The sequence below is a fragment of the Simochromis diagramma genome, unplaced genomic scaffold (assembly GCF_900408965.1).
Source record: "Simochromis diagramma unplaced genomic scaffold, fSimDia1.1 OVJJ01000176.1, whole genome shotgun sequence".
Classification (NCBI taxonomy): domain Eukaryota; kingdom Metazoa; phylum Chordata; class Actinopteri; order Cichliformes; family Cichlidae; genus Simochromis; species Simochromis diagramma.
The window spans coordinates 3,483,839-3,505,423 of NW_024386892.1; the positions used below are offsets into that span (position 1 = coordinate 3,483,839).

Below are 21,585 nucleotides of genomic sequence, written 5' to 3' on the forward strand. Positions count from 1 at the left end.
AGGTCATATAACCACGGTTTGTGAGTGGGGGGGAGCGTCCTGCCACCTCAGTAGGATTGCCCTCCTGGCTAACAGGGAACAGAATGATGTCGTCTGTTTTTTAGAGGCGTAGAAGCACCTCATTCCCACTGATGCCAAACAGAGCAAGAAGGGGGCCAGCGTCACACTGAGAATCCTGGACAGCTATGAAAAACATCTGTCCAGAACTGAACGAGACTGGGACAAGACCAGTACATGTGGACCAGTGAGGCTTCAGCAGTTTTGCATCTGTCACAGTGTGGAGTGATTTCAGGATAGATACGGGATAGTCTGGATGTTGAGAAATGGGCTCTATGCACCGTGTGAACTGGATTAAACAGTGGCGGGCGCATAATGATGTTGTGTTGACATGTTTGAGTATGGAGGCCCATGTTTCGTCAGAGAAGGTTACGTCTAGGTCTTCTTCCCACAGTGTCTTGAGCTTGGATGAAGAGGTATGTCTCAAATTTAACATTTTATTGTAAAGCAGGGAAATCAGCCCTCTGTTGGTTGGATTGAGTCGTAGGATAGCTTCTAATAGTGGAGGCTTGAGCCTGGAGTCTGGGAACAAATAAAGTGCCCAGCTTGCAAGTATCTGAAAAAGTGTGATGGTGGAAGAATATATTTGTTAGCAAGTTGTTCAAATGATGCTGGTTTGTTGGCTATGAATAGGTCCTTAAAGCAAGTAATTCCACTTCTGTGCCGCTCCACAAACCCACCGTCCTGGGTCGAAGGTTTAAAGAGATGGTTAGATGGGGCTGAGAAGAGTTTAACTGTGATTCCCAAATATGTACAGTGGGGCAAAAAAGTATTTAGTCAGCCACAGATTGTGCAAGTTCCCCCACCTAAAATGATGACAGAGGTCAGTAATTTGCACCAGAGGTACACTTCAACTGTGAGAGACAGAATGTGAAAAAAAAATCCATGAATCCACATGGTAGGATTTGTAAAGAATTTATTCGTAAATCAGGGTGGAAAATAAGTATTTGGTCAATAACAAAAATACAACTCAGTACTTTGTAACATAACCTTTGTTGGCAATAACAGAGGTCAAACATTTACTATAGGTCTTTACCAGGTTTGCACACACAGTAGCTGGTATTTTGGCCCATTCCTCCATGCAGATCTTCTCGAGAGCAGTGATGTTTTGGGGCTGTCGCCGAGCAACACGGACTTTCAACTCCCGCCACAGATTTTCTATGGGGTTGAGGTCTGGAGACTGGCTAGGCCACTCCAGGACTTTCAAATGCTTCTTACGGAGCCACTCCTTTGTTGCCCGGGCGGTGTGTGTTTTGGATCATTGTCATGTTGGAAGACCCAGCCTCGTTTCATCTTCAAAGTTCTCACTGATGGAAGGAGGTTTTGGCTCAAAATCTCACGATACATGGCCCCATTCATTCTGTCCTTAACACAGATCAGTCGTCCTGTCCCCTTGGCAGAAAAACAGCCCCATAGCATGATGTTTCCACCCCCATGCTTCACAGTAGGTATGGTGTTCTTGGGATGCAACTCAGTATTCTTCTTCCTCCAAACACGACGAGTTGAGTTTATACCAAAAAGTTCTACTTTGGTTTCATCTGACCACATGACATTCTCCCAATCCTCTGCTGTATCATCCATGTGCTCTCTGGCAAACTTCAGACGGGCCTGGACATGCACTGGCTTCAGCAGCGGAACACGTCTGGCACTGCGGGATTTGATTCCCTGCCGTTGTAGTGTGTTACTGATGGTGACCTTTGTTACTTTGGTCCCAGCTCTCTGCAGGTCATTCACCAGGTCCCCCCGTGTGGTTCTGGGATCTTTGCTCACCGTTCTCATGATCATTTTGACCCCACGGGATGAGATCTTGCGTGGAGCCCCAGATCGAGGGAGATTATCAGTGGTCTTGTATGTCTTCCATTTTCTGATGATTGCTCCCACAGTTGATTTTTTCACACCAAGCTGCTTGCCTATTGTAGATTCACTCTTCCCAGTCTGGTGCAGGTCTACAATACTTTTCCTGGTGTCCTTCGAAAGCTCTTTGGTCTTGGCCATGGCGGAGTTTGGAGTCTGACTGTTTGAGGCTGTGGACAGGTGTCTTTTATACAGATGATGAGTTCAAACAGGTGCCATTCATACAGGGAGTGGGGGAAGAATAGCGTTCTAATGTGGGTTGGGGGGTCTGGGAATGCCAGAGTATCTGCCTGTTTTGGGTGACCAAATCTTGGTTTCCAACTGATGCTGGTTTCTTGCTAGAATAGGTCCTTGAATGGCTAAGTAATATCATTCTGTGCGCTCCACACGACCGTGTACCTCTGGTGCGAATTTACTAGAGTATGGTTAGGTGGGGGCTGAGAAGAGTTTAACTGTGATTCCCAAATATGTAAATCTTTCACTGTGTGCACTTTTAATGCTAATCAGCGAATAAAACTGAATTAGATTTTAGATTCTCTCTGAGGACCTTTTGTTCTGTGTGCCTGTGGATGCTAACCCTGCTGATCGAAGCAAAAATCATCACTATTATTTGGATGTTTCGCTGTTTTTCAACTCATTTGTGGATGTTAAACAGGTCTGTCAACGGGACATGAACTCATATGGGATATGACAGTTTTGTTTTGAGGGGAGCTGGTTAGAGGTCTTTGTGACTGCAGAGCCGTCTGCAGGCCTCTGGGCCCAAAGCAGAGACTCCACAAGTTCGCCCTCAGAAACTTGTACTGACCTCTCCCTCGTCTCCATCCGGCTTGTTGACTGAAGGTGCAAAAATAAAACTTTTTACATTAGTTCTTGTCTCCATCAGCCCTGCAGCTCTCCAAGTCCTCATAAAAATGAGGTCACAATGGAAAGTGCCAAATTTAAAGCTCCGTATATTCCTGAACTGTTAATACAGGTCTGTTCTTGGAATCAGGCACGTTCTCTTATCATTCAAGCATAGAAGAGCAGGGTGAACGATATGCTGCACGTCCTGCCTTCTAGGCTTTGTCTGTGACTGAAGCTCAACCACGGCTCATGTCGTCTGACCTGCTGTCAGCTGTTAGCTTCCCTTCATTTTTCCCCTGTAACTCTGTGTGTGTGGGGGGGGGGGGAGACGGGGGATGGGTATTAACATCTTCATGGGGACCAAAAATTGGTAGTTTACTGTACTTGTGGGGACATACAGCCCTCGTGGGGACATACAGCCCTCGTGGGGACATACAGCCCTCGTGGGGACCAGGATTTTGGTCCCCTTAGGTTTGAAGGCATTTTTGAGGCTCAAAATGTGGTTTTAGTGTCAGGGTTACAATTAGGTTATGGTTAGGTATTTAGAGTAAGGGTCAGGGTTAGGCATTCATTTTTGATGGTTAGGGTAAGCGGCTAGGGAAAGCATTATGTCAATGAGATGTCCCCACAAGGATATAAATACGTGTGTGTGTGTGTTTTCCTGTCGGCCAAGCTTGTGACTGCTCTCGTCCTCGGACATCTATTTTCTCCCCTTCTCTTCTATAATAACTCACCGCTGACGGGGTTTTCTGCCTCACACACACACACACACACACACACACACACACACACACACACACACACACACACACACACACACACACACACACGTCTGGTTTGCTATCTTCGTGGGGACATCCCACTGACATAATGCTTTTCCTTCCATAGTAAGAGCCCGAACCTCTAGCTGAGTATTAGTTTTGGCAGCTGCACGTAGGTGTAGTGTGAGGAGGAGGGACTGCTCACTTAGGGCCCTGACCTTTGACCTTTACAGCAGTTTGTTCAGATTTGTGTGATTAGTAATTTGCTCTGTAGCATTTTTGGACTACTTTCACAGTTTAAATGTGATTTTTATTTTTTTACATATATATTTTATATACGTGTGTGTGTGTGTGAGTGATTTTACTGGATTTTAAGCTCCATTAAAGCTCAGACTCACTCGCTGTTCAACTCAACTCGAGCCGAAGAAAAAAAGGCAACAGGTGGTTGTTGTTGTTGTTGTTGTTGTTACTTCTACAACAATTATTATTTCTGGTTTCTGGACTTGGACCTGACTCTTATTTTGTCAGACTGGCTGTGGTGTGAGCAGCTTCCTGTCAGTCCTCGGTGTTGGACTCTCCTCCTCTCGGCTCTCTGGGTGTGAATATTAATTTGCTCTGAGGACATGGGCCTCCTCGGCCGCATAAAGCCTCCTTTGAGGAGGCCTCTGCGCTCAGATAAAAAGGCTTCTGTGCCCGAGGAGGCGAGGAGGAGGCTCCCCGTCTGTCAGCCACGCTGTTCCACTCATCTGACATCAACACTGAGCTAATGATGAGCTGCGTTCATGCCCGGAGAGCTTAAGGAGGATTTTTTTTAAAGGCGGTCCTTCAGAGGGTGCACAGTCTTGGAAGGTGGCGTTTGGTCCTCAAGGGCTCCTGGGAACACTTTCATCAGTCAGTGAGGACGATGATCCGGACAGATTCCCGTGCTTCCCTGACCTCTGTTTGGGCTTTCAGCCAGGCAGAAAATGGTGCCGCCTTAATGATGATTGATGATGTTAATCAGGTACACGTGCTGCAGGTATGATCATCACTGAGTTATAACCACGTCGTTGTTTTCCTCTCTCTCAGCTGCCGCCGTGATGTTGGCTTGATCTGACTTCTACACTACGTTTCCCATGGAGCCGTGTACCGAGAGGCACATTATTCCACCATGGACTCAACAGTCAGGTGTACACACACACACACACACACACACACACACACACACACACACACACACACACACACTACACTACACTGATGTGTCACATCTGCAGAAAATACAAACAAACTTTATATTTTGTGGACGGCTGCGGTGATTACTCTGTGATTGCCTGGGCCTGTCTTGCGCTTCAAGGAGATTAACCTTTGACCCTAGGGTTGTTTAAGAAAAGGCTGGCCAATCAGGAGGCTTCCTGGCTTTTAATTGCAGGCTCTGATTGGGTCATTGGAGCTGTCATGTGGTTTGATTAACAACAGCAGAGCAGGAAGAGCACTGATTACAGCAAGCCGACGGCTGCATCTCCATCAGAGAGTGTGCTGGTGTGTGTGTGTGTGTGCTGGTGTGTGTGTGCTGGTGTGTGTGTGTGTGTGTGCTGGTGTGTGTGTGTGTGTGTGTGTGCGTGTGTGTGTGTGTGCGTGTGCTGGTGTGTGTGCGTGTGCTGGTGTGTGTGTGTGTGTGTGTTGTAAGGGAAGTGTTTAAGAAAAGCTCTGGAATGTGTGTAAAAGGTTAAATCTCCCTCAATGACAGTTTGTTTTTGTGTTCTCCGGTTTGATCGTCTCTCTGTGCTGTTGATCTTTTAAAGGTCAAAAACGTTGACAGTCAGGTTGGAAAGGAGGATCCTGTCAGCTCGGCGCTTCTGTCTGATATTTTTGGGCTGAATCGTGACACACACACCTTAGTACAGCCTAATCAGAGTGGGCGGGGACGCATGCTCGCACCGCTTTGCTGGCGTTGTGTCCGGCTGGCCTCGGTCAGTTAGTGCTGGTGTCACTGGGTGTTTGAAAGGATGAGACGAACACGTTAAAATGGAAAAAACAGTTTTCTGTGATGGGGGCGGGGCTACAGGAGTTGGAGAGGCATTATGTAATGTCACACCAAATTAGGGCTCTAACTAATATCGAAATACTGCTCAGGTCTCAGCAGGGGAATGAGTTACTGTGAAGATGATGATGAAGGTGGCCTCGCTGCTCTTTGGGCTCTGTAATCATAATCGGGTCGACAGTAATGCAGGTAAGGTGCTGCGAGGACTGCCGGACGGTGTTCAGCATGAAGACGTTTTCATTTCTTTTCCTCTTTTGTTAAAAGTGAAAAAACTTGAAGCTCCTGTTTGTTTGTAATCTCTGTGTTTGGCTCGTGTTGCCTTCAGGGTTAACTTTGATGCGACGCAGTGTTAGAGCTGCAGACGGTCTGATTCTTTGGCTTCCTTCAGTCGGTTATTCACTGATGTTTCTGAAAAACAGCAAAGCCAGCTCGTTGTTAGTGTTTTATTATCAGCGTAGCTATCTGTGACAGGACGGCCATTAGCAGTCAGCCTGAGAGAACACTTTATCAGACGCTCACGTAATCGGCTGCGTCTGACATTCGTTTGCTATTTTTGGAGATTGTTGACATGTTCTTTGTCACTCGGCTAAAGCTGGAATCCTGACTGCAGTTGAACCCTGTCGGGTTTGCCCTGCGCGCCGCCGCATGTGAATGAAGTGTGGAGGTGGGGGGGCAGAGCTCCTCGGGGACATATGGGAGCGATTTGGTGCTGCAGACTGGCCGGCTCTGTTTGAAGGTCTGTCAGCGAGCTCAAACTCAGACGCCTGAGTCACCGCGCGCTGAAACAAAGGCAGCAGTCGGCCTGGTTTCAGCACGCAGTCACATACTTCGAGGAAAGTCACGAGTGGCGACGACTGCTCGGGGAAAACTGAGTTCATCACAGCTCGTGGATGGATCTGAGATAAACAAACGTGGAGAGATGAAAGCAGCAGCAGTAACAACAGATTAAAAAAAGTGTATATTTCACCTGTTTGAAATAATTTAAGGCCTCACATCGTTCCTGCTCTCAGGAGTCGACAGAAGGAAGCTGTGAAAATGTTAATTAAACTAATGGCTGATGTCATTACTGTACAGCCACCTCAGTGGACGTGCTGACGATGAGCACTGACCCGGTTGGCTGATTAACCATCATTAACTGCAGTGAAGCCATGAGTGAGATGTCCCAGCTGTTAGTCTAACGTCCAGGCGTCCATGCAAAGAAGATTTATGAGCTTTAGCTGAAACTCACGATCAGTGATTTCTAAACTACGTCTCAGTGACGTTTTGTACCTCAGGCCTAATTGCTCGATCGTGATTGGACCAGTAAATACACCCTGCTATATGATGATGGACCAGTGTGCTTGAACCAGGCCAGTGCTGGTTAGTGTGAACACTGATCTGTCATTGAGTGATACACTGATGAGTGCAGGGCATCATTAACAGTGTCACATGGCTCTTTAACAAACACTGGCAAAAAACACACTTTTTTGGCTCCGTTTATTTTTATATCCATATTTGCAGTTTATACACACACACACACACACACACACACACACACACAGGACCACCTGTATCGTGTCGTTTGTGGCCTGGCTGCATTTTCAGCGTGACACGGTGAATGAAACCATCCAGCCTCTCTGCACAGTCCAGTCTGACCAGACCACCCACACACACACCCACATACACATGGACACACACCCACACACACATGGACACACACACACAAAGTTACCGTCATATTTTAGTTGTATTGTGTGTGGGAAAACTTGTTGGCGCTCCGGTCTCTGTAGTTTCCCCTCCTTCATACTGGGATGAGACGGTTTTAGCTCCACCAGAAACAAGCTGCACATCCTTCAGTGCACTTTGGTGCAGAGCTGTGCAGCCAGTCTGAACTTCTGTTAATCCCACCGAACAGAAACAGACGGCCGTCAGTGAACAGAGCCCGCCTGCTTCTGTCTAACATGGTGAACATCTCCAGAAGCTCCATAGAGCCTCGTTTTCTCTGGATGAGCTCGAGCGTGACCCCCTACTGGAAGAGGAAGTCCAGAGAGTGAGAGTGTTTCTGTTTGTAGCATGGCTTCACTGTAACTGTAGAGAGGAGCCCAGGGCGGATGGATGGGCCAAAGATCTGTGATAACTGTGGCAGGATGTGATAAACGTTCTGTTTAAAGAAGGAACGTGTGGAAGCTGAGGTTGTTTGATCCAGCATGAGGGGAGAGTAACGTAAAGCACACAGTCCCATTTAACCCCGTTTACGTTCAGTGATGATAGAAGTGTTTCAGTATGAGCTGAACTGGGTAAAAACATGACTTCCTAACGTTTGTCGTGTTCTCCTTTGTGATTCTTTATATTTTTCACAGGTTTTTCTGTGTTTCAAATATGTGCTAAAATTCTGGACCTCTCCTCTGCTGCGTGGTGAAATGCCAGCAGGACGCTGGTTTCCTGGCCCGGAGAGCTGCAGGGTGGGGGTTGGGGGTGGGTGTTTTCCATTACCTGCTCCCCACATTCCAGCAACATTTGGAGGAGGAATGGGGGGAGGGCGGAGTGAAAAGCGAGTCTGAGGGGGAGGTGAAGGAGGAGGCTGTTAATCGAAATGCAGCAGAGATCAGCTGACTGTGGCTACGAACAGAAATCCTACTCTCGCTCAGAAACAGATTATTTAATTTGCTGGCTATAAAAGTGATAAAGCAAGGCTGTGATTGGGCGGACAGACTTGGCTCCACGTGCCCCTGCAGGGTGCATCACACAAGACAGTTAAAAGGGGAGTTTTTCCTTCCCACTGTTGCCAACAGTGTCGGGTTTCCTCTGTGTGGTTGTAGGTCTTTACCTCACGCTGACTGATTTGGTGCTATATATGAAGCCCATATGAATTGAGCTTTGGATGGGGTTTATGGGCGGGGCGTTTGTGGACAGATGGGGCGGGGCTCAGAAAGTTGGAAATTACTGAGAGGAGAGCTGCAGGTAATCATGCCTGCCTCAACACGGCTTGGCTGCTGTAATGCTGTTTTCTGGAGTCGGCCAACGATCTCTTGCTCGTCTTCAGCTCATTCAAAATGCTGCTGCCCGCCTCTTAACTGGTACCCCACAGCTGTGAAAATGTACACCTGTCCTGTCCTTCTCTTCATTGGCTTCCTGTTCTCACGTATTAATTTCAAAGTCCCTAACACTGGTTTATAGTGCCTTAATGGTCTTGGTCCTCCATACCTTTCCGAGTTACTTCAGCCTTATATTCCTTCACGGACCCTCAGATCAGCTGCTGTTGTCCCAAAATCAAAGCTTAAACGTAGAGGAGAACGAGCCCAAAACTTTGGAAAACGCTGCCTTTAAATATTAGACGGGCATCTTCGTTTCCTGTTTTTAAAATGCTTTTGGAAACGCACCTTTTTTCGATAGCGTTCAGACTGGCTTGAGTTGATATGTTTTTATGTGAGTGTCAGTGGTTGTATCTTGTGCTTCTGTTCAGCACTTTGGGCAAACGTTTTGTTTTTAAACGTGCTATAGAAATAAACTGGGTTTGGGTAATGCAGTTTGCTTTATTTACCTTCAGACTGAAATATTAAATATATGATTTCATTATGTGTGTGTGTGTGTGTGTGTGTGTGTGTGTGTGTGTGTGCGATGAGCCGTTGTCTCTGAGAAGTTTTACTTTTAGTGCTGTTGTGTGTTTGTTTGCTGTGCCTCTAATTGGATTTATGACCTTGGGGGAGGATGGGGGGGTAAATCTGGATGTTGGGGGGTACCTCGTGATGGCTGGGGTCGGCATGTTTAGTACCTCCCATGAAGCCACTTTGGTGGAGCTAACTGGTTTAACTGGGAGGGCTGCCTGAGCGTCCTCTCCCCTCAGGCGTGCGATTCAGGATCATAATGTTGTTTTTATGATCAGAGTGTGTTTGTTTTATGACTCAGCCGTGGCACACAGCACTGTGGGAGTGATGGATGGACTTGTTTCTATGGCGATTAGCATGATTAAAAACGTTTAGGGATCCTGAACTAAGCAGATCTGCTGTATTATCATATAACTGGGACCCGTGTTAGCCTCTGTCTCCAGCTTTGATCGTAATCAATAAACGGATCGTACTGATAAAAATAAATAAATAAATAAAAAAAAAGATCCCGTAAACCTGCGCTGCCCCTGTGGATTGTGGGTAATCTGTGCTGCAGTAACACGATGATGAAGAGTTGAAGTAAATGTTCCTCCTCCGGTTTGGTGCTGCAGCTGCTCTGCAGATCCTCTGTCGGCCTCTAATGAAATTAAGCCTCGCTGCTGCCTGCTCTGCCTCCGCGCACACACACACACACACACACACACACACACACACACACACACACACACACACACACACACACACACGGTGAGGGCGTGTGCCACTGAAGTGAGGTTCAGGCACTCTGTGCTTCAATTCCCCCAAATCATTCAGTTTAAACCAAAAGCATCGTTTTCTTCTGCGAGCGCACCAACGGGTCAGACTCGGACACTAAAATCAGACAAAGCTCTTTGTGATGTCATCGACAAATTGAAAGATGCTTTCAGAATAAAAGCTCTGGCAGTCTGTGTCTGTGCTGGCAGTCCTCTCATGATAAATCTTACTTAATAAGAGTCTTAATAAGACATCTGAGTTGCTCTTGGCCTTGACGTCATGTTACATCTGCATGTAGGGTCACCTGATGGCAGCTTAAAGTTCATCCTGTTAATAAAGTGCTAATAAACCCAACGGAAGAAGAAGAAAAGGTGCGTTTGAGTTAATTTCTGGGATTAGATGGAGGATAAGGATGGAGAAGAATAGGATTAGGAGAAGGAAGATGCAGGGAGGAAGAGGCCCGCAGCACTGCTCACCGGGGCTCGGGGTATTCTGGGTATTCTTATGCTAATCCATCGCCAGGGAAGAGGCACAGAGCAGCCAGGCAAACAATGGCAGTGGAGCCAGAAAGTCTGGCCTGCAGTCTCCCAGGCCCTGAAAGGCATGTCAGGCAGGGCGCCGACACCAACGGGAGGCTGCTGCAGCACCCAGAGGCCCGCCTGCAAGGAGGGGGCCCCTGGAGGGGCCGGGGAACGGGGCCAAGATGGAGGCAGAGAGATGAGGCGAGAAATGAGAAACCTGATGGAAAGCTGGAAGGATGGGAGAGAGGAGGGGGAGAAGGGAAGGCAGCAAATGGAGCATGCTAGGAGAAGAGGGAGTAAGATGAGGAGCAAAGGAGAGCAAGGAGGAAAGAACGAGAGGGAGAGATGGGATAAAGGGTTAGGGTAGCTGGTCAGTTTGGCCCATTCAGGCTCCCGTGCTCAGACGAGCCTTCGCTGCCGCTGCAGTGTTCTCCTAAACGATAGACATCACCACTCAGACAGTAGCATGTCACACGTGCTGATGAAGAGAAGTCAAAACCAGAAGACCAGAAACTTTTTTTGCAAAATTCTTTTGACAAAAAAGTTTTCAAACAGTTCCAACATCCGTGTGTCTCTGAGCTTCTGTGCAGCATTGTCATTAAACGTGCTAAAAACAGGCATGACTGTGCTCACACGATGCACTGCAAAGATGGCCTCACGATGTGAGGATGGTCACGTGACACCCGAGACTCTCGCAACGCAGCGAGCATAAGGACGGCCTTAGCCCCAAACCAAACGCCAGAGCGGCTCAAACTGCAGTTCCTCTAGTGTCCACCGGAGGCTCCAGCAGTCAGTCCCCATCGAATCAGAATCAGAAAGGGTTTTATTGCCAAATGTTGAGCAGGTTTACAACATTAGGAAATTGCTGCGGTGCTTAGTGCAAACATGCTGTCATATAACGCTTAAATAGACATAAAAATAAGAATTAAAAGTGCTAAGTAGATAGATGTATACATGAGTGCAGGTGGTGATGAGTGCCAAACATGGAATGATGCAGTGAACACAGACTCCCATGTTAAATACGTTTAGGGCCTGATACAGGAGAGGAGAGGTTTGACTTGAGTTGGGTCTGTGGGACACACATGTGGGTGGTTTCTTGGTGTCCCTCACTCGAGGAGGACACGGCTGTACTGCTGCAGCTAACGGACGGACCTCCTGAAATCGGCTCAGGAAGCCTCGTAACTGAGAACAGGCAGCCTTGATGCTCTCGCTGTCACAGACGTGCTTCGATACAAACTTGGGCTAAAAGGACAGAACGACGGGGCTCATGTTTTTACCTCAAAGCTTTTGACAAACAGCCCGAGCTGGTGCCGGGTAAGAAATAAATGATAATTGTAATTATTTAACACATTAGAGTCCACTGTCCTTATTCAGATGGTTTTATTTTCATTTTTTTAACATGAAGTGAGTAATTTGAATGTTTTAGCATCTTCTTCCTTCAGCAGATTCTTGAAACGTTGAGCTAACGTTTGCATGTGTGAAATTAAATCCACTTTGTTTTTCATCCTGATTTTCACGACGGCTCAGATTTTATCAGCTCGTTCAGGCCGAGTGGAAAGTTTGATGGAGTGGAGCTCAGACTGAGAGGTTAGAAAAAAGTCCGTTTGATTTCGCAGAAATATTCTTTCAGCCTGTCCAGGTTCTGATTTGATTTTGATGGAACTCAGCAGAAGGAAAAAGCACCTCCGTCCATCCCTCCACCCCAGTCCCCACTAATATTCTCCTGCACCACCGCCCCTGATGCCCATCTCTCTCATTACTGCATTTATTTATTGAGCGCAGGAGCTGCTGGCTCCTCCAATCAGCTCTCAGTAGTGTTTATTTAGTCTGTCGCCGCCGCTCCTCCAGCACAGGAAGTGGAGGCGCATTAAAGCTTGATTATTGATGTCTGGCCCTTCACCCTGCAGTCCATCGAGAGGGGGGCAGTATTGGGGATGGATTATTAATGCCTTCACCCCACCTCTCCCTCCCTGCCAGCGTCCAGTGTCGTTTTACAGCGTTTTTACAGCTCTTGGAGGAGCTGGAAGGTCTGTAAATCAGAGTGGAGCTGCCCGGGAGTTTCTCTCCTCAGCGAGCTGGTAGCATTAAAACTGACTGAAACATTTAGGCCACGTGACTGAACAACACATGTTCGGCTTTTGTTTTTCCTGTAACAGGAAGTGGGGGAAGTGCTGAAAGCTGCCATCAAATACTTAAAAAATAAAAAAAGATTTACCTGCTTACTCACAGGCCGGTCTGCTTCTGGTTGCACTGGGACAGGCCAAACTCAAACGTACAGATCCGAGCTGAAAATCCTTCTGTGGATCCACAAGGATGCCTGTGAGTGCTTTTTTTTAGAACACTAAGACGACTCTCAGGTTTTGTGATTCCAGCTTGATGTGTATTTGTGAAGATCTCTCCACAAACGTCCAGCGATCTGCATCGATACCAGGAGCTACAACCACAGGACCGGGTTTCCTGCCTTTAACTGGGCAGCGTGGCTGTGACTGCACATGTAGGCACAGCTGTTAACGAATCTTTGTTTGAAGAAACGCCTTTTATATTTGGGTAAATGAAACCCTGACCACAGAACGCCAAAAACAAATCGTTAATCAGCTCCATTTATGGTCATTCTGACATCATCATCGTGGAGCTGAAACAAATACAAAAGCAGCTTGAGCTCTGAAACGCTGACGTTCACGAGAGCATCCAGAACAAGCTGTCAGACAGGAAGCTACGCCAGCAATAATAAAAGTAATCAGAGTAAAACTGTGTATCCTGAGCCTCCAGCACAGATATCATTTTACTTCATAGTTTTATGGCCGAATGAAAAGTTGTTATACCCGAAGCCGCCCTGTTCCATAAAAGCCTTTTAAAGGACCGTTTCTCCACAAGTCTTAACCCGCTGCTTGGGTTTCATCCCACCAAATTTCCCAGCATCCCCGGAGCAGCGTGACCTCAAATTCCTTCCCCGGGGGGGCAGCTATGGCTCAGTGGTTCCCTATAAGGGCGGTTTATTCTGTACAGGTGGGACCGCCAACAATACCTCCTTTCATTCCCACCGTCACGGTGAATGTTCCTCCTCCAGGACGCCGGCGTGACGTCCAGCTCGCCAGAGCAGCTACGCTACATTAACCTCTGTTAGCTGAGGAGACGAGAGAGGGAGGGGTTAGGGTGTGGGTTTGAATCCCACTGCAGGCAGCACCTTCATTTATGGAAGACCTGTTTTTGGATTTAGACGTTCTGTTTTACGGGTCTGGGGAAATCCAGAGTGAATAAATCTGCAAACATCACCTTTAACTTTGTTTTCTGGCCTTTCAAAGCTGATGAATAACAGCTGATGAGTCATAAAATGACGTGCCCACGCGAAGGTCTCTGCTCTTATCTCACCCCGTGCTTTCATTCGGTTATTCTCCTGCTTCAGATTTGAATGCTTCTCTTCCTTTGAACACATCCACAGTGTTTCGTTACTTGTGTAAAGAAAGAGATTTAATCTGGCAGCTGGTTCCCAAAGTAGGGTTGGAGGGCCCCTGCAGGGTCGCAGGTCACAGAGAATAGAAGTACACAGGAGTAGTACCTGCTCAGTTTACATGTGTGCAGCTCGGTGTGCAGATTATGTACCAGCACTCACTGATGAGTTTACGTTTGAATTTTAATAATGGGCAAAAAGCATCTGTGGACGTTGGAGAGCACCTGTGCAGCTACGCAGGTGACGCAGGGATTTGAAGCCCTGAAGGCTCAAATGCAGAATTTCAGGTGAGCTGCTGAGTTTTTTTTTCTTTGTCTGCTCTACGTGAAGCGGTTCTTCTTAAACAGTGTGTGAATGGCTGAATGTAGTGTAAAGCGCTTTGGGGTCCTTAGGGACTGGGTAAAAGCGCTATACAAATGCAGGCATTTACCATTTTAAACACTGGTTTTACCTGCGCACACTTCCTGTCATGTGATTAAGACCTCTGTGCTGATTGGTGCTTGGAGCTCAGCTGCTCTTTTCACAGATGGTTGTTAGTGTTTCTTCTCGTGTTAGCATCGATGAATATTCATGCTCAGAGTCGTGGGAGTGCTGTGAGGACGTCCTAATGTGGCAGTAGCCCAGAGTTCCTGTGTGTGGATTGGTTACCTGAGTGGTTGGTTCTTCTGAACCATGTGCTGCTCAAAGGCGTCGCTGTGCAGACGAACCTGAGTGGACAGACTGTTTGTAGCCGGCAGCGGCTGCTGGAGGGTTTTGTGCTGTAAGTTCAGCCTGTTTACTGTAAACAGCTGCGGAGGATGAGGAGGCCGCCGCAGCCCGAGTCTGAGCCGATTATCTCGGCCTGCAGTGGGTTGGTAGTTTGATATCTGCTGGTATGAGCGCCATGCTGAAGAAAGGCGTTTGTTGTTGACTGCAGCAGAGCGAGGAGTTGGAGACGAGTCTGAACACGATGAGGAAGAGGAGGAGGAGTGAAAGTTCACCCGCAGCGTTTGTGAACTGCGTCTGAGGCTCTTTCTGCGAGGTGACAGATTCAGTCGTTTGTCTCTCTGGCGTCTTGGTCTCCACGGCGACTTTGTGTGTTTTTGTGCGTTTCAGTTGTGATAACAGCCGTGAGTGTTTTCAAAGGGAAGTGGACGTGTCAGGCGATTACCGGCTGGGGGAGGCGTGCTTCCTGTGCCGGGGGGTCGCAGCAGATGGTCTGTCCCGAGCCTGCCTCGACTTGCCCGCCCCGTCTGACGGCGTTATCGCCGCACGCCGTCGGCTTTAAATGGAGCGAAGAGCCGCAAACAAACTGGAGGTTTTGTTGTGACGAAAAGGTGAAGAATTTTTCACTCTGTGATATCGACTCAGAGACGCCCACCGACACACACACACACACACACACACACACACACACACACACACACACACACACACACACACACACCTTTAGTAAATCCTGAGTGTGAATGTTCGGGCAGGGCGGGACTGGAGGGTAAAAAGATGTCGTCTCTCTAACACGCCGTCCAGTTTTGTTTTCGTTCGTGTCCAGAACATCGTGGATCAGCTTTAGGTGGAACTAACTCGCTAACTTCCTGCTAAACGTTGTAATTCTGTTAAAGTGGAATTAGCACATAGTTTACCTCCGTTGCCTCTCAGCATAAAACCTAATAACAGATTGACCAATCACAGCACAGCTCCTGTGTCCCACCAACACAGAGGTTTATTGGATGGATTCAGCTTGTTTTCAGTTTTAAAGATTTGTTTATGACTTTATTGCAGTTATGAAAATGGGTGTACTTCAGACTGTGTCGTGGGGTTGACTCGGGTGGGTGGCTGTGGGAGTGTGAGGAGCCAAAACCCCCAAATCAATAATTCAGTGATGACCAAGTTAAGCATTATTTAATTAAATGGGTCATGAGTCACATTGGCAGCTTCAGCCTTCCATACATGATGACACATTCTGCTGTTTGTGTAGACAAACAGCAGAATGTGTCTAAATGTGCTTTCTTGCATGAATGTTTAGTAAATATTAATAAACCGTTCAGCGATGCCTGTCCTCGGATTTGAAGCCGTGTTTGTCGTGTACGCTCGACCCGCCCTGGGCGCCGTCCCGTGTGTGCGTCTTTGTTCTCCGTCTCTCTGGAGATGTGTGAAAAGTGGGTCACAGGTCGGACCCGTTTGAGGCCCGAGGGCAAATAAAAAGTGACAGACACCGGCCACGCATCGCCGCTAATTCCCTCGCACACCCCTCTGGCCCTCTCTCGGCGCCCACTAATTGCGACATTACGTTATTAGAGCTGCGCAGGACCCGAGCGTCGGTAATTGCAGAACATCCCGGGACAAATGGTCGGGTAGTTAGTCGGGCCCTGGAGGCCAGCGCCGGGCGGCCAGGGTCACTAGGTCACGGCACGCTGAGGAGCATGCTCTCATCATCATCATCATCGCTCTCATGTGAGCAGGTGATTCTAATGTTTTGGCCCAAACTGTTGGGGTGTGTGTGTGTGTGTGTGTGTGTGTGTGAGGTCACTGTGATGACACAGGAAGTGTTATTAAAGTTAATAACTACAACGCTGCAGAAACAGAAAGCTGCTGAAGCTGCTCGTTTCGCACAGGATCAACTGAGGGGCTGCGTCGAGGCCCAGGATCAGATAAAGGAGGATTATTTTCACCGGAGAATCATGCAAAGCTGCTGTAGGAGAGCGGGGAGGAAAGCTCTGGAGCTGGAAGAGCGCAGAAATGTTTCCTCTGAGAATCGTCACCAGCTACAGTGTTCGAACACCAGAGAGATGAATAATGAAACTAATTATAATAAAAGAGGGTTGTCTGTAGTGCTCTCTCGCCCTGTGACAGCGGGGATGGATCTGAGGCTTTCCTGATCAGCTGATGTTGAAGTCTTACTGAATCCTCTCTCTCTCTCTCTCTCTCTCTCTCTCTCTCTCTCTCTCTCTCTCTCTCTCTCTCTCTCTCTCTCTCTCTCTCTCTTTTTTCTTCAGGGTTTTGGACCCACAGAGCCTGTGAGACCCAGGAGGACCTGTTTTTGTGATATTGCCCTTCACCCCATTACCTCCACCCTCCCCTTGCCTCCATCTGGAGCTCCTGCCTGCTCCTCAGACTCCTGCCGTAGAACAATAACACTATCTTCTCCACGCCCAGACCGGCTCATCAGGTCTCGTTGACGGTGTGGGACCCAGTCGGGTCGGTCCGGGCCTGCTGCAGGATGCCAGGTCTACCGGTCTGCGTGGCGGTGACGGCCGTCGCTCTGCTGCTGTCCCTCAGCACTGACGGTAAGATGTTTAAAAGCTGGTTGGAGTGAGCAGCTGTGCCAGTGTTTGTTTTTCAGTGTCACAGAAACACAACGTACAGAGATGATGGTGACCGTCATCAGAACCAGCACCAGGCAGCGTGTTTCTCACAGGGTCAGACTTAGAAACAGGAAGTGAAAGGCCACATGTTTAAGGCTTCATATGTCAGCTACATGATCCAGTTATTAGTGGACAAACCTGTGCTTTTATTCTGAAAGTTTAGCTGCTGTTAATCACTGAGCTTGGGCTCTTCCTGCTTCACGTTTTGTTGCCAGTGACCTCATCAGGCTGCGGTTTGGTGACAGCTTCCTGTCTCACGGTCACATGGACTCCACCTGAGCTCCATCTTTTTATTAATCGTTTCTCGTGTCTTTTGTGTGATTGCGATGGTCCCAGTTGGTGTCGCTGGGCTCAGACGTGTCCTCTCTGACCCACGAGCTGCTCGGTTACTCATTAACCCTTCAGTTTGTCCTCGGCAGATAAGCGCTACTTCAGGCGACGTTAGCATACAGAGTCGCCGTGGGGCTCGTCTGTAAGCGGCGCCCCCCTCCCTGTGCACACAGCAGCCTTTTGTTTAAGCTGTTTTTAAGTGTCGGCCGACCGATAAGGACAGAAACAGAAATGTCACGCCGCTCCTCCTGCTTCCCATAAAATATTCCCAGCAGCTTCTTCCCGCACATTGAATTCGGCATCTGTGGGTTATTCACAGGGGAGCCTTTTCCAGATCGATGGCAGCCGACGTCTGCTCGATGTTTGCAGGTGGAGACGAGCTTCACTGAAGCTGCTGTTTGGATCCTTTTAAATGTATTATAATCATAAACATGCATTTAAACCGCTTTAACCTGACAGCTGATGAAGACACATGTAGTCCCTGAGATGTGCCGTCTGCACGCTGCTTTGGGCTGAGGAAGTAAGAAAACGTACAGAAAATATCGATCGCTGTGTGGAAGTAACTTTGCTGTAAACAGTGGGAAAAAAGAAACAGACAGGCGTTAATAAAAAGGCTGTAAAACCGATGAAAATGCCGTAAAAGTTCCGACTTTATGGCCGGGTTCTTTGACATTTCCACATTTTCCTTCCTGTGGCCCACATTGGACCCTTTGTAAGGCCGGTTGTGGCCCGTGGGCCGTATGTTTGAGTCCTTTGTTCTGTAACTCTGGCTCAATATGAAAGAAATCGCTGACGTGATTCTTGAGCGTCAGTTTGAGGGGCCACAGAGTCAGCGCCTCCTCCTGACCGAGTCTCAGGGCGGAGGAGGCGTTCCAGCTTGGCGTGGATCTGAGAGGATGTGAGAGAGGTCGTCCCCTCCCTCGCCACTCTCTGACCTCCAAACACCCAGAGTCCGCTGATAAGAGCCGGCTGTAATCTCAGGAAGGGAGCGACTCTCCACAGTCTTATCAAACTGTTTTTCCATCCACCTTCTCGCCTGCTGACTCCGCCTTCACTCCGTCAGGAAGCCACTTGTGTCGGTGACATTTACAAAGTGACGGCGAGGTGGAGCTGACGTGTTAACGTCACTGCTCTGACTCAGAGAGCTGCTCATTGGCTGACGAGCCTCCGTCTGAGTGTCTGTAAATTTACCAAAAACGCCGTCTTCAGTCTGAGCCCATAAACCATCAGGAAAGAGTCGAGGTCGGACACAGGGACAACTTCCTGGGCGCCACAGCTAGCGCCCCCTGGTGGCCAGGTGAAAAGCTCGTCATGTTCAAACGGAGACTGCGTCCACCTTTAATACTGTGTGTGCGTTTGTTCAGTGACGAGTTTTTACTGATCAGTCAGGATCTTTCAATAAGTACCTTGGACACCTGCGACAGGTGAGCTGAGACACGCTGGGCAGTGAAATGTGTCATAGATGCTCTGCTGTCCCGAGCTCGTGTCCCCGTGTCCGTGACGATTCGCTGTGACATCATCATACCTGAGTTAGCTGCTCACACACACCTGTGACTTTAAAGACACTGGATGTGAAAATAAGTTCATAGTAATATTTGAGCCGTTGTTCTGAGGAGAAAGCGGATCTATTTTCTTCACAGCGGGGGCTGGAGCGGCGCTCTGAGCCCCTCCCCTCCCTGCAGGAAGCTGTTGAACTGATTGTTGCCGCTCTCACTTCCTCTCTGCACATTAACCGTTTCCTGTACGAGCTGTTGGCGGCGCTGCACTCTCCAAACAGCCATTGTTCTCCGGAAATATCCGTCAATCCCTCCGGATACTTATTCACCCTTGGAAGCGGTGTTTGTTTCCTCTCTGCGGACCCTGCCGTGGCGGCGGCGGCACACTTCATATTTTATTTTGGAGGGCAGAGTCAGTTGAATGTTGGGGGCGGGGCTTCTCTCTGAAGCAACATAAACACAGGTAATCACAGCACATTCTCCCACCTGCTGTCAGGCTGTGGCTCAGTCATTCGTTCATCTGATCTTTGAGTTATGATAAAGGTCACTGCCGTCTGTCGGCCATCTTTAACCCGAGGATGTTGAAGAAACCAAAGATGAGCCTGTGGATGGGCGGGTCAAGTCCATGGTTGTCTTTCATTGGCCAGCAGATTTCCTGATGAGACGGCGAGCTGCAGGGTCAAACCAGCTGCTCCCCCGGGGCTGACGGCCCATCACACTCGCCGTTGTCCTCGGAGACGTGCCGTGTGCACTGTGAGCTGCTGTGCCGCTGGAAGGCGTGATGGTCGGTTTCACACTGATGGGCGGAGCTGCTGCTGAGGAGAGACTTTTGTTTGCTTCTAGTTTTGACTTCCTCTCCTCCGTCAGCGCTGTCAGTCAGGCGAGGCCCCGCCCTCTCAGCAGTGGTTGACTTGGTGCAGAGCTGTGGTGACATCACAGCGAATCCACAAACCTCCTGCAGCACGACGCCGCGGCTGTTGGGAGCAGCTCCTCGCGCTCTTGCTGCTGCGTCCGTGTTTCCGTGTTAACTCCTCCTCAGACTCCTCGCGTCCTCTCCACGGCGCTGCTCGTTGTAGGGTTATAACGAGGTTGTTAATTAGCTCGCTGGGAAGCTTTTCAGCTGCTCTCTGTCACCTCGGCAACACGAATGCATAAACATCCCCGGCAGGAAGTTGGTGAGGAGGAGGAAGGGAGGGAGGCGGTGCTCGACGGGCTCGCGTTGTAAAAGTGGAGACAAACAAAGGAGGAGCCGAGTGAGAGGATCCACATGGTTTAGATCAAAGGGTTATATTCCCGTTTCTATGGTTTCACGGGAATATTTTCCTCACAGGAGACAAACTGTCACCACTGAGAATGAAGGAAAGATGGAGGCCTCCACCTTCAGACAGCACTCGGGTCACAGTGATGCCCACAGGAGGCAGCCGGGACACAGGAAACCATGTTTTATGACGAGTCCACAGTGGGAATAAGGACGAAGAGATTATAAATAAAATAACACGTGGAGTTAGAGCATAAATGAGGAGTCGTGTGTTTCTGCTCAGTATTCAAACGGTCACAGCTGATGTTTAAAACAAGTGTGAGATTAAAATCAATCAAACCTTAAAGCTGTTTATTGTAAATAAGTTAAGCGCTGATGTTGGCGTGACGGCGGGCAGAGCGGGATTAGGACATAATGTGGGAGCTCAGGTGTGTGGTGGGCAGGTAACTGTGACTCAGCACAGGCAGTAATTAAAGACTCGTGTGTTTGATTACAGACTGCAGACGGTTCAGTGTGTGAATTATAAAGCTGAGCTTTTTCACCCAGAAGGTTAAAAATAATATTTTAAGTTAAAAATCTAAGAGCTGGAAATCATCTGACAGGAGAAATCAGTGAGCAGACTGATGCCACTGCAGCTCATCTCAGCTTTCAAACAACCGTCTCCATCATTTAAAGTCTTTTTTTTTTTTTTTTTTTTCTGCTGAAAAAAAAATCGGCGAGCAGTGATGTCATCATTGTCTAGACCTGAAGGCCCTCATGAACCGCCCCCTCGGGCCTCTGATTGGGTGAAAGGCAGTGACGGGTGGAGCCTCTGCTCTGCCTCTGTCCACATGTGTGCTTAATAATTGTGCCGGCCGCCGGAGTGGAGACTGAGGTCTGGCAGAGAGGACGCTGGGTAATCTGACTCCCCCTGCGTGCTCTTAAAGTGGCAGCGCGGCTTGAGGGCGGAGCACGGTTGGAGCAGCCGGTGTGGTCCGAACAGAAACGGCGACATTAGGCCGCCTCGACGGCGAGCCTTGCAGGAGGAGGAACGTCCAAACATGTGAGAGCGAGAGAGGCGTTCCCCAAAGAAAACGAACAGGAAGCAAGTGATGACATGTGCTGCGAGGCGTCGCAGACGCACGCTTTCACAACTTCAGATAATAAAAACAGGAAACAGACGATGACTGAAGAGCTGAGAGAGACGATCCAGCTGTTCTGCATCCAGGTGTTTGTTTTACCCCGTCACATGATCGCATGATCACATGATCAGTTTCTTTGAGGTGATTTTGCTCAGGATGAACTTTTGTGTTGCTCTCGGAGGGAAACGATCA

The 21,585-nt window shown here is 48.5% G+C and overlaps 1 protein-coding gene across 4 annotated transcripts in view; it reads left to right on the forward strand.

The window, feature by feature from the left end:
- The window catches only part of LOC120734878 (bone morphogenetic protein receptor type-1A-like), a 41,093-nt gene that overhangs the window by 13,501 nt on the left and 6,007 nt on the right, over positions 1-21,585 (forward strand). The window contains exons 1-3 of one of the 4 annotated variants that reach the window (XM_040033966.1): positions 14,755-14,865; positions 14,970-15,160; positions 16,820-17,110. In XM_040033966.1, coding sequence (XP_039889900.1) covers positions 17,044-17,110 — 67 coding nt within the window. In that variant the 5' untranslated portion in view covers positions 14,755-14,865; positions 14,970-15,160; positions 16,820-17,043. Of the gene's footprint in view, positions 1-4,583; positions 4,683-14,754; positions 15,161-16,819; positions 17,111-21,585 lie in introns of those variants that run through there. The other 3 variants (XM_040033964.1, XM_040033965.1, XM_040033967.1) reach the window with 3 other exon arrangements.